General features: G+C 44.6%; 1 protein-coding gene across 2 annotated transcripts in view; it reads right to left on the reverse strand.

The window, feature by feature from the left end:
* LOC141147311 (protein mono-ADP-ribosyltransferase PARP14-like) overlaps positions 1–13,344 on the reverse strand; it is a 154,213-nt gene that overhangs the window by 67,012 nt on the left and 73,857 nt on the right. For both annotated transcript variants that reach the window (XM_073634525.1, XM_073634524.1), the window contains exons 8-11: positions 3,707–3,928; positions 3,140–3,221; positions 2,335–2,484; positions 1,104–1,166 (exon numbers count right to left, since the gene is read on the reverse strand). In XM_073634525.1, the coding sequence (XP_073490626.1) occupies positions 1,104–1,166; positions 2,335–2,484; positions 3,140–3,221; positions 3,707–3,928 (517 nt within the window). The remainder of the gene's footprint in view (positions 1–1,103; positions 1,167–2,334; positions 2,485–3,139; positions 3,222–3,706; positions 3,929–13,344) is intronic.

A 13,344-nucleotide genomic window follows, 5' to 3' on the forward strand; every position in this document is an offset into this window, starting at 1 on the left:
TAACTTAAATCAAATGACGCTGTCTGTCTCTCTGTCTCTCAACGCCGGACGCCGGAGCACACACTACACAGGACTGCCATGTAGGCGGCCTTATATAGTGTGGGGCGTGTACTAAATCCCCTGAGCCATAATTGGCCAAAGCCACCCTGGCTTTGGCCAATTACAGCTCTCTCTACAGACGGCGCTGTGATTGGCCAAGCATATGGGTCATAGTGCATGCTATGCTATGGCCAATCATCAGCCAGCAATGCACTGCGATGCCGCAGTGAATTATGGACCGTGACGCACCACACAAATTTGGCGCGAATGGCCCAATTCGGCGAACGGGCGAACAGACGATGTTCGAGTCGAACACGGGTTCGACTCGAACACGAAGCTCATCCCTAGTTCTGAGCTATCCATCAGCAGTACTATATACCTAAAAATAATTCTAATAAGAAACTTGTCACTACTTGCATGAGAAATATACAGATATATACATAATTATGTCATAAAAACATCATATTCCAAAATCATAAAACTCAGAATCCCTGGCTGTATGCAGGAATACATCTTAGAGCAGCTCCCCGGCTCGGTGGGCCGTGTTTTCATTGGAACCATGTGAGAGCATCTTGTGGTCTTTCTTGTCGTGTTCCCAATAAATGAGGTTTTACACTAGGGGAGCGCTTTCCTTGTTTTGTTTTGTTTTTTTTCCCTTCTTCCTTTCGTTACAGATTGCAGCCCAGAACTTGTTGACAATCTCCTAGGGGAGCAGCTCTACCTGGTTCACCTAATTAGGACAGTGGATATCTAGGTTGAAGAGCGCAGGATTAGAATTCTTTTTTTGTGAAAATATCTTCAACAGAACAAATCTAGCAGAATGTGGCCATTTATTACTAGCTACAGTATACCATGACTTGGATAAATGAGAACCTTCACAGACATATAAAGATGTACATGGCATGGCCTCGGGTGAGCGTCCATCAATAGTAATACCCAATGGTTTAAACCCATTTTTCTCTATATCTTCCCTACGTCTGTCACATTATGTTGGTGCATTGTCTATTCTTGTACAAAGGCAAAAACAAAGAATAAAACAAGAATGGTCCAGTGCAGAGCTTTACCCAGAGCCGCAGCAGATGATACAACAGACGGTCCAGCCGCATCCAGAATTGCTTTTGAAACTCCTACAATTAAAAAATATAAAACACAATGGGGCTCAATTCACAGAGATTCAACACACGGTTTAGTATCCTTATTTATCCATGTGACTGTCATTTTTAAATCTTATTGAACTAAACTGAAAATAAGTATCCTTTATCCTGGTGTGTTAGCTTCGTGAATTAGGCCCTGTGTCAACTCAACAGAGAGCTGAGCCCACCAAAATTCATATTGCTTCATCTACGAGTCTTTCCATCTATAACTCATAGAAAGCCCTTCACAATCTGATGTCTCTAGACATTCCCTCACCAGTTTCCAGATACAACCAAACATAACCTCCCCCTCCCCTTCCTCCAGTCATGTCCGTACACTCCACCACCCAGACCTTCTCTGGGATTCCCCTCCCCATCCCGATCACCTCTACAGGCATCAAGTGCGCTCTTCACACTCCTCTCCTCAGGTTGTAGTTTTTTATGCTATACTAATCATTGGATCATTGTATTATCTGTACTACCCACCCGAGTTCTATCTAGGACTTTGAACATAGAACAAAATTATGACCCCCTTAGAAAAATTTTTCTGGATTTCTTCATGAGTGATTTACAATCTACACCGATCAGCCATAAGTTTATGACAGGTAAAGTGAATAACATTGATTATTTTGTTACCTGAAAGTGGGTGGGATATATTAGGCAGCAAGTGAACATGATGTCCCTGAAGTTGATGTGTTGAAAGCAGAAAAAAAAATAGGCAGGTGTAAGGATATCACCGACTTTTGACAAGAACCAAATTGTAATCACTAGACCTGTGTCCACATCCATAAACGCCTACGATGGGTACGTGAGCATCAGAACTGGAGCACAGAGCAATGGAAGAAGGTGGCTTGGTCTGATGAATCATGTTTTCTTTTACATAATGTGGCTGGCCGGGTGTGTGTGCGTCACTTACCTGGGAAAGAGGTGGCACCAGGATTTACTATGGGAAGTCTGATCCATGGAAGCCCCACCTTGCAACTTGCAGGACTTAAGGGATCTGCCAGATACCACAGCATACCTTCAGAGGTCTAGTGAAGCCCATGACTCGATGGGTCAGGGCTGTTTTGGCAGCAAAAAGGGGACATACTGGATAATCATAGAGTTATGGCTGATTGTTGTATAATCTGATATTCAGATGTTGGGGGTCAGAATGAATCACCTGTGCACAGAGTGAAGTCTTGGTTGGAAGAATTTACAATGACTTCAGTGTCCTCTTTGGTTATATCGCCGGTCTTCACCTGATAAGTGATAGATCCGATCTTCATTTCATGAACCCCGAGTGATGGGTTTGTCACCGTCCCAAAGAATGCTGCAAAATAGAAAGGATAGGAATGTATGGGAGATGTATGTAGACCCCCTTCCCAAATGACAGATTTCAGGTGGCTTCAGTGAATGGTCCTGGTAATACTACATCGTACAAAGACATCGTATACAATTGTGCCCTGCTAATTTTGTGGTAACAGTTCTGGGTAGACCCTTTTTTGTTTCAGAATGACTGTGCCCCTCCTGTGTACAAAGCCAGCTCCATAAAGACATGGTGTGACCAGCTTGGTGTGGAGGAACTTGAATGTCCCGCACAGAGCCCTGACCTCATCCCTACTGATCACCTTTGGGATGAAATGGATCTCTGATGATGAGTCAGGTCTTCAATACCTGACCTCACAAATGGGCACAAATTCCCACAGACACCCTTCAAAACTTTGTGGAAAGTCTTCCCAGAAGAGTGGAGACTACGAGGGGAAGGGGGGTGAACAACTCCATAGTAATGGCAATTATTTTGGAATGGGATGCTCAACAAGCTCATGTAGGTGTGATGGCCAGGGATTCACAGACTTTTGGTCATACAGTATATATTAAATTAGAATCTGGTATGAAGTGTTCCTTTGTATATTATAAAATATATGGAATAGTTTGAGGAAATAAACTCCTTATAGCAGACATAGATTAATATTACATAAACGTACTTGACCCCGTCCCAGCTGATTTCATGTTGGTGGCCCCACTAAGGACAGCATCAGTGCAGTTTTCCAGTTGGCTTGTAAATGCCTGTAAATACATAACACAAGAAAACATCCACTATACAGCAAGAAAAACATATATGAGATACAGGTAATGTGATTTTGGAAGTGAGGTGGTCAGGGTCTAGTGGGATGAAGGAGAGGCCTTCTATAATCGTATGCACTACAATGATACCTTCTAAAAAGAGTCTTTGGTAATCCATGTTTCAGTTTGTAGTCACCAAATGATCATCCTGTATGTGGATCCTGTTCAAGCCGCTTGCACTATCACCTTCCTCATTATTTGTCAACTGACACTCCTGTAGGATGCAAGGGCCAAATTCCTCACTCCTTTGTTGTGATTCAGATTTTTCCAACAGGTCCTACACAGCTCCAGCACCATCTCCATGCACCTAATGATGGCTCTGTGCTTGCCGGGGACAAGGAGCAAGACACCCCACCACCCAGATGGCCATGCAGGAATATTCAACCTCTAGACTAAGAGCATCACAATAAACATGAGATCTCCATTACCTTGATGGTGTCACTGTCACTGGGGTGAAGGACAAAATTAACTTCTAGAAGATTCTGTACTTTGTTTTGGCAGCTAAACTGGAAAATCTCATTGAACATCAAAAATGCCACCAAATCCTTTGAAAAGCCAAGATTGCCGGTTCCAATAGCTGGGAAAGATATTGACGTCCGCTGGTTCTGCTCTGCCAGCGCCAAACAGTTTTTAATAATTGTGCGAAGAATCTGAAACAGAGAGTCCGAGATTAAAGGGTAACTCTAGGCAAGATTAAAAAAAAAAAATCACATATATTTAATTTGCAATTCTATAGTGCTTTTCTCCCTGGGGACTAAAAACGGTTTAGGCGGTGGGGAAGCCATCTTGGGAGCACTTAGTTTAGCCAACTGACCTACCAGTCTTTAGAGTGAGGAAGGACGCTGGGGTATCCAGATGAAACCCATACAATCACAGAGATAACCTGCAAACTCCATGTGTGTCAGGGGCTTTTGGAGGGGACTGCAGGGTGGCCTCTTGCCTACTGACTATGGGCCCTGGCTTTTAAGGGAACGCTACTCTTTGGGAGGTGTGTGCATCTGACTTTCAGCTTGCTTTTGACTACTTTCCTGCCTGTTCCTCTGGTTCTTCTGCTGCCTGCTTGATATCCGACCCGGCCTGCCTAACTACTCTCAGTGTGTTCCAAGTTCCAGTCTGCTAACCTGTCAGCTGTTCCTGGTTCCAGTCCAGTGTTCCAGTTCCAGCCTGCTAACCTGTCAGCTGTTCCTGGTTTCAGTCCTGTGTTCCAGCCTGCTAACCGGTCAGCTGTTCCCGATTCCAGTCCAGCACTCCAGTTCCAGCCTGCCAACCTGTCAGCTGTTCCTGGTTCCAGTCAAGTACTTCAGTTCCAGCCTGCCTCCTGTTCCTGTCTCCTGTCCCCTGCAAGGAATTCCTGGACTTCTGGACTGCCTTTCTCTGCTGTTGGTCCTGCCAGGCACTCGTACAACTCCTCACTCCTGTGCCTCCTGTTACCTTACCAGGGGCCACAAGTAGGAGCCATAAGGGAGGCTTTCGTCTGTAATTCGGACTCAAGCCACTAGGTACGTGTCAGTAGCAGACAGCCATGTCTGAACCCGAGCAGGGAGCCTCCCCAATGGAGGAACTTTGTCTACACCTGGCAGGTCTAAACCAGGCGGTTAAGAGCCTTCAGGAAGGGTACACCCAGCAGGAAGAACGGGTTCTAGTCCTGTCTAACCCCACCAGAACCCAGGGAGCCCCCTTGCTTCTAACTCTTCAGCTGGGGCAGGATCTTCTCCAACAGTTGTGATGCTCCTTCCAGAACCCAGAGTTCCTACGCCTGAAAGCAAGTTCAGGGCCTTCTGCAATTCTTGCAAACTATACTTCGCCTTTCAGCCGCGTACCTTTTCCCTGGAAGTCACCAAGGTGGGCTTTGTGGTCTCCTTGCTTACGGATGACCCCCAAACCTGGGTCCACTGTCTCTTGAAACAGAAGGCTGATGTGCTAACCAATCTTATCACCTTTTTCGATGCAATGGCACAACTATATGAAGACCCCCAGCTTTCAGCAACTGCAGAAGCCGCAGGGCAACAGAGGATTCTGTGACTGAATTTAGACGATGGAGCGCAGATACAGACTGGAATGATGCTGCTCTCTGCCATCAGTTCCACATGGGACTGTCTGATCCATTGAAAGATGAACTAGCTAGAGTTGGCATTCCGCAGACTCTGGACGCACTGATCGATCTGGCCATAAAGATTGACCGACGCTTGAGGGAACGAAGGGCTGGGAGAACAACAGTATTTCCTCGTCCAACCTGGATGCTACCAAGAGTCCCCAGCTACTTACACCCAGCACCCTCTGCACAACCAACCTCCACGCCTGACACATCTGAGCCCTTGCAGCTAGGGGTACTTCGTCCTTCCCTTACCCCAGAGGAGCGGCAACATCGCCGGATGAATAATCTGTGTTTATACTGCGGAGAACCTGGACATTATGTCAGAAACTGCCCTATAAAGCTCCGTAAGTGTCTTTCTATATCCTCTGACTTCGTAACCTCCTTGGCTAAGACCACCTCTCATCTTGCTCTCTCTGTCTCGTTACAGCTCCCAGGAAAGACTGTGCAAATACCCTCTATTATTGACTCCGAAGCCTGCAGTTGCTTCATGGATTCATCCTTTGCAGCCCAACACCGGATTCCTCTTCTGCCTAAGACCCATGGACTTTCTATTCATCTGGTTGATGGGTCTGCCATTAAATCTGGGGCTGTAGTTCAAGAGACCACCCCCATACCTGTTACCATCTCTAGCTCACACTGAGAACTTTTACGCATGGACATAATCTCCTCTCCCTTGTTTTCTGTGATTCTCTGTATGCCTTGGCTACAAGCCCACAATCATAACATCAACTGGGTCACATGGGAGGTCTCCTTTTCTTCACCATAATGCCAACAGTTCTGTGGCTCACAAGACCCTCATGGCACTTCTACTCTACTATGCCTGGACACGGAAGCCGGAATATGTCAATCCATTCCAGAGACTTACCATGATTACCTGGATGTACTTAGCAAACAAGGGGCAGAGACCACCCCACCAAGCCTACGATTGCCCCATTGAGCTGCTTCCTGGAGCCAAATTTCCCTTTGGTAGGATTTTCCCTTTAACAGAGGGAAGCAGGGGCCATCAAAGGAATACATTGACGAAAACTTCGTTCATCCACCCATCTACATGTCCTGCAGGCGCAGGCAACCTTTTCGTGGAGAAGAAAGACCATACCCTTCTACCTTGCGTTAACTACCACATGCTAAAGAAGATTACGGTTAAGAACCGTTACCCTCTTCCCTTGGTACCAGAGCTATTTCAGAGACTGGGGGCCGCTACCGTTTTTACCAAACTTGATCTCCGAGGAGCCTATAACCTGATCCGTATCAGGGAAGGAAAGGAGTGTAAAACTGTCTTCCGTACCCGATTCGGGCACTTTGAGTACTTGGTGATGCCCTTCGAGTTGTGCAATGCCCCAGCCACGTTCCAGTACTTCATCAATGATGTTTTTCGGGACTATTTGGACTTATTCAGCATCGTCTACCTAGATGATATTCTAATTTTCTTTTCTTCCCTTCCCTTTCCTCCCACCGCAGGCACGTCAGATGTGTGTTGGCCCGGCTTCGATAACATGGCCTGTACGCAAAAGCGGAGAAATGCGAGTTCAAGCAGGAAAGTATTCCTTTGCTGGGACTAATTATCTCCAGTGAGGGCATCAAGATGGATCCCCAGAAGATTTCTAGACTGGCCGGTCTCGACAGACAAAAAAGGAATCCAACGTTTCGTTGGATTCGCCAACTTTTATCGAAAATTCATTAAGGGGTTCTCGGCCATCATTGCCCCAATCACCCAGTTAACTAAACAGGGAATCCACTTTCATTGGTCTCCTGAGGCCCAAATGGCCTTCAAGGCTCTCAAGGGACTCTTTACCTCCGCTTCCGTCTTGAAACATCCAGACTCTTCCCTACCATTTGTACTTGAAGTGGATTCTCTCTGAAATTGCTGTGGGGGCAATACTGTGTCAAAGACAGGGAACCAGGGCCCTGCTTCATCCAGTAGCCTTCTTCTCTCGCAAATTATTGGCAGCGGAGAAAAACTACGATGCGGGAGACCGAGAGTTGCTAGCGATAAAATCCGCACTAGAAGAGTGGCGTTATCTGCTGGAAGGAGCTGCTCATCCAATTCTGATCTTCACCGATCATAAGAACCTGGAGTATCTGAGATCTGCAAAAGAGGTTGAAGCCATGACAAGCCAGGTGGGCACTTTTTTTCTCCAGGTTCTCTTTCCGTGTCACTTATCGCCCAGGCTCCAAGAACATTAAACCTGATGCCCTGTCCCGGATGTTCCACAAATCTAAGGAAATCTCTCTTTCAGACACTATCCTTTCTCCTGGAAATTTCCTCCTGCTTCAAGAAAACCTGCTCTCTCGAATCCAGCAAGCTTCCATAGGACAGACGCCCTCCATTGGACTGGAATTACATGCTAGAGATGGCTTGTTTTGGCACAAGGACAAAATTTACATACCCGAAAACCTATGAGTGTCTATATTGGAACTTTGCCACGATCATGCACTGGCTGGGCATTTCTGCATAACCAAGACTACTGACCTGGTACAGCATACCTTTTGGTGGCCTCAAGTATGTGAAGATTGCAAGAAGTTTGTGGAATCCTGCACAACTTGCATTCGGAACAAGAATTGTAGAGCCAAGGCCTGGGGGTTACTGAAACCTTTGCCTGTCCCAGACAGACCATGGAAGATGTTATCCATAAACTTCATTGTCGAGCTACCCCCGGAAGAAGATCATACCTCTATCTTTGTGGTAGTGGATCGACTGTCAAAAATGGCACACTTTATTCCAATGAAAGGCACCCCCTCAGCCACCGAAACGGCACAGGTATTCATTAAGGAAGGTGACAAACTCCATGGAGTACCAGCCAACATTGTCTCAGAACGGGGGGGGTACAATTTACCTCCCTTTGCAAACCTCTGGATATTGAATTATAGTTTTCCTCTGCTTATCATCCTCAGACCAATGGGCAAACGGAGAGGACTAATCAAACCCTCGAGCAATACCTGCGCTGTTTCTCCTCTTTTGCCCAAGATGACTGGATTTCCCTGCTCCCATTGGCCGAATTTGCCTACAACAACTCCACCCACTCCGCTACCAAGCAGACCCCATTTTTTGCTAACTATGGCTTTCATCCTTTTCACTGAAAATCCACCCTGTGTTTCATGTGTCACTACTGAAACCTTCTAAGACTCTAAGAGTCTGGTTCAGTTCTTTAAAAGGTCCCATCCTGGATGGGCATCCGGAGGCTGCCCTGGGGGGGGGGGGGGCAATGTCAGGAAGATCCTGCCAGTAACAGGTGCTCCAGGCTCATTGGCGCACGTTCGTGGGCACCATTGTGCATGCGTGTCCGCACATGGGAATGTGCGCGCGCTCCTGTTGGCACCAGGCGGGCTATTTAACCCTGCCTGTCACATACAAACTTCACTGTCTGCTCTACAGTGTTCTATGTGCCTTAACCTGATCGGAGACTTTACCTGTGAATACCCGGCTATCCGTGACTATCCCAGCTATCCACCTGCATCTGACCTCCGGCCTGCTTTTGACTATTCTCCTGCCTGTTCCTCTGGTTCTTCTGCTGCCCGTTTGATATCCGACCCGGCCTGCCTGACTACTCTCAGTGTGTTCCAAGTTCCAGTCTGCTAAGCTGCCAGCTGTTCCTGGTTCCAGTCCAGTATTCCGGTTGCAGCCTGTTAACCTGTCAGCTGTTCCTGGTTCCAGTCCAGCACTCCAGTTCCAGCCTGCCTCCTGTTCCTGTCTCCTGTCCCCTGCAAGGAATTCCTGGACTTCTGGACTGACTTTCTCCGCTGTTGATCCTGCCAGGCACTCGTACCACTCCTCGCTCCTGTGCCTCCTGTTACCTTACCAGGGGCCGTGAGTAGGAGCCGAAAGGGAGGCCTCCGTCTGCAATTCGGGCTCAAGCCACTAGGTACGTGTCACTTTCACATGTTCTGCAGTGGGCCCCCTTCCTGCCGTTATGGGTAGGGTTGCCACCTTTTCTTCAAATAAAATAAAATGACTCTTGGGAGCCACACACCCAACTAATAATAGTGTAATATTAAATAATAGTGTAATATTAAATAATAATAGTGTAATATTAAATAATAGTGTAATACTACATAATAATAGTGTAATATTAAATAATAATAGTGTAATATTAAATAAAAAGCTGCCAGCACCCTCTCTACTTCCTTATAGTGAAATAACACAATATTTGTACATATAGTGCGGCGCTACTAATAAAGTGCAATAAAATTAATATCACTAAAGAAAATACAAAACATAGAAATAAAAAAAAATGATAGATACAAATCAAATTAACAAATGTCCAAAAGTACAAAAAAATTTGTTAAAGTGAATGCCCTTTTAAATTGCATCAATCCAACCAATGTGCAAAAAAAAACTGTGCAAAAAAATATAATATAAAAGAATATGTGCAAAGAATGCTCCTCAATCAGTGATCTTCATGTCATATATATACATATAAAACATCTTTTCCACAAATATTTAACGTTCCTTTGAAGAATACACACAAGCTCCTGAAGAAGCGATTTTCGCGAAACATGTAGAGCTTGATATATAGTTACACTATAGTTCATATAGTTCATTCATACATGTCTATCATGACATGCTTTTGACATCTATGACCAATACTGGAGAGGTCTTGCTGCCACTGTAGTAATACTGCAGTATTTTAATGTGTGTTTTTTTTTTTATTTCTATGTATTAATTGGTAATAAAAAAAATTATTGTTGATTTCTTATGATTGGTGCCTAGAAAGGCCATTTTTTTCACTTACAATATTTGACTAATTGACGTTTAGGACGTGGCACTGTGCTACCACAAGCTCCCACAATTCCATCCTGTGTTGGTGCTTTGATAACTCTAATGCCCCGTACACACGATCGGACTTTCCGACAACAAGCTCACATCCAACATTTGTTGTGGGAAAATCCGATCGTGTGTACGGGGCATTAGATTCATGCAGCTGGAGATCGTTGTATGCAGATTGAGGAGTGTGAGACACGAAGTAAAGTGACTCAGCAAGGATCGTTATATAAGAATACCTTCACACTGAAAGCACCGGCCGTTCGCGCTAAAGCGCCGCTTGTTTTAGCGGCGCTTTAGCGATGTTTAACCGATTCAGCCCCGGAAGATTTGGTTGCTCAATGACCGGGCCATTTTTTTTGCGATTCGGCCCTGCGTCGTTTTAACTGACAATTGTGCGGTCGTGCGACATTGCACCCAAACAAAATTGACGTTCTTTTTTTCCCCCACAAATAGAGATTTCTTTTGGTGGTATTTGATCACCTCTGCGGTTTTTATTTATTGCGCTATAACCAAAAAATATATAACTATCCCCAATTTTTTTAAAAAAAAGCAAATTTCTTCTCAGTTTAAGCCGATACGTATTCTTCTACATATTTTTGGTAATAAAAATCGCAATAAGCGTATATCGATTGGTTTGCACAAAAGTTATAGCGTCTACAAATTAGGGGATAGATTTATAGCATTTTTATTCTTATTTTATTTTTTACTAGTAATGGGGGCGATCTGCACACGAGCGGACTTTTCAGCATCAAAGGTCCAACGGTCTTTCCGACGGACTTTCAACGGAGTTACAACGGACTTTCGGACGACCAGACTTGCCCACACACGTAAAGTCCGTTCGAAAGTCCGTGTGTATGAACGTGATGACGTACGAAGGGACTAGAATAAGGAAGTTGATAGCCAGTAGCCAATAGCTGCCCTTGTGTACTTTTTTTGTCCGTCGGACTAGCATACAGACGAATGGATTTTTCGACTAGACTCGAGTCCGTCGGAAAGATTTGAAACATGTTCTAAATCTAAAGTCCGTCTGATTTTCGACAGAAAAAGTCCACTGCAGATCCGATGAAGCCCACACACGGTCTGATTGTCTGACGGATTTGTTCCGTCGGACCAGTCCAGTCGAAAAGTCCGGCCGTGTGTACACGGCTTAAGAATCACTCCCTAGGTAACGCACTTAACGCCTTGATCGCCCCCTAGTGTTAACCCCTTCCCTGCCAGTGACATTTACACAGTAATCAGTGCATTTTTATAGCTCTGATCGCTGTATAATTGCCAATGGTCCCAAAAAATGTGTCAAAAGTGTCCGATCTGTCCGCCATAATGTCGCAGTCCCGATAAAAATCATTGATCACCGCCATTACTAGTGAACATTTTTTTTAAAATAATAAAAATGCCATAAATCTTTGCCCTATTTTGTAGACGCTATAACTCTTGCGCAAACCAATCAATATACGCTTATTACGATTTTTATTACCAAAAATATGTAGAAGAATATATATCGGCCTAAACTGAGGAAAAAAATAGCTTTTTAAAAAAAAAAAATGGGGATATTTATTATAACAAAAAGTACAAAATATTGTGTTTTTTTCAAAATTGTTGCAATTTTTTTGTTTATAGCGCAAAAAATAAAAACCGCAGAGGTGATCAAATACCACCAAAAGAAAGCTCTATTTGTGGGGGAAAAAAAGGATGTCAATTTTGTTTGGGTACAGCGTCGCACAACTGTGCAATTGTCAGTTAAAGCGATGCTGTGCCGTATCAAAAAATGGCCTGGTCGTTGAGCAGCCAAATTTTCTGGGGCTGAAGTGGTTAAATAACATTTCTAATCATGTGAATTTAATAACAAGAGTTCCCCCTTTAAATATGAATCCACAGAGTTCCCCTGAATCAAAAGATTTTCCCCGTTACATCTGAATCCTCAGAGTTTCCCCTTACATCGGAACTGACAGAGTTCCCTTACACTGTAAGGGGTGACTCTGAAGAATCTGATGATGATTATAGGGAACTCTGATGTAAGGGGGTCTCTGCTCACCAAAACCCCCCTTACATGAGAGTCCACAGAGCACCCCTTACATTTGAGTCCTTTCCTTTTTCTGGCTGCTGGGCTTCAAACTTCCCACCCACACAGAACACAGGAGGGGAGGGCAGGAGGAGGAGGAGCAGAACCAGCTTTCTCTCTCCTCTCCTATCCAATGGGGGGGGTGGGGGCAACTGTCAGTACTGGCTCTGGGCTGTGAGAGAGAGACTCTCTCAGCTTAGAGCTCTGCAGATGCTGGGGAGCAACAGTCCCGGCTCTTGGGGCCCCCCACAGTGGCTGAACTCCAGGGTCAGTCACAGGTGCGATCTTTGCGACCCTGGTAGTTCCGCCACTGCTCTTTATTATTATTAATTTTAGACCAACACTGAATAGTCTAGAAGATCTATCTCATTCTCCAACTGCAGTTCTCCCTCCACATTTTAAATGAGAAACTTGAAAACCCCTAGAATGCTTTCAGTCATATAATGAGATACACATTTGTTGAAAGAGATAACAACATTCACAAGATCAGAGAATATGGTTGTATAAAAAAGATGTGTCTCCAATTGACAAAAAAAACTAAAAATATGGCCTAATACTCTCTACTGATGTCTCTCTGGAGGTCCGGTCCACCATATCCTAAACTCAACAAATGGAAGATCTAAACTCATCCCTCCAACACCATGAAGAACACTATAGAAAAACTTGGTTTTGTCGGATTGAGTTCATTCAGAGGAATAATGTGTATTGCTTGCCAAATGATCGTATCCCCAGAAGCTCTTAAATATTGTCTCCGATATGATTTAAAGGCTGTTTATTCTTTCTTTACCTCTCTTCTAAAGGTTAATATTAAATACTACAGTGGGCTCTGGCTCAGTACACCCTCCACCTATCCCCCCCCCCAACTCCCACCAATGCCCCCCCCTTACCATCCATCCACCACCCCCACACAACTGCCCATTCCCAAATACCCCCACTACCCTGAAAAAGAAAAAGAATGCAGTCACCACATATAAGGACTAAACATCTGCAATAAGGTGAAGTTGTGTTGGCCTTAACCATCCAATCATGTACCAGCAAGAATCCTTTTTTTTTTTCTTTGCATGTGATTGGGTATTTTTTGCAATGGGAATTTTTACCAAATTCACTAAGCTAAGTGAAAATTTCCTTTACAAATTGATCAGATTTTAGT

This window comes from Aquarana catesbeiana, linkage group LG06 (assembly GCF_042186555.1).
Source record: "Aquarana catesbeiana isolate 2022-GZ linkage group LG06, ASM4218655v1, whole genome shotgun sequence".
Classification (NCBI taxonomy): domain Eukaryota; kingdom Metazoa; phylum Chordata; class Amphibia; order Anura; family Ranidae; genus Aquarana; species Aquarana catesbeiana.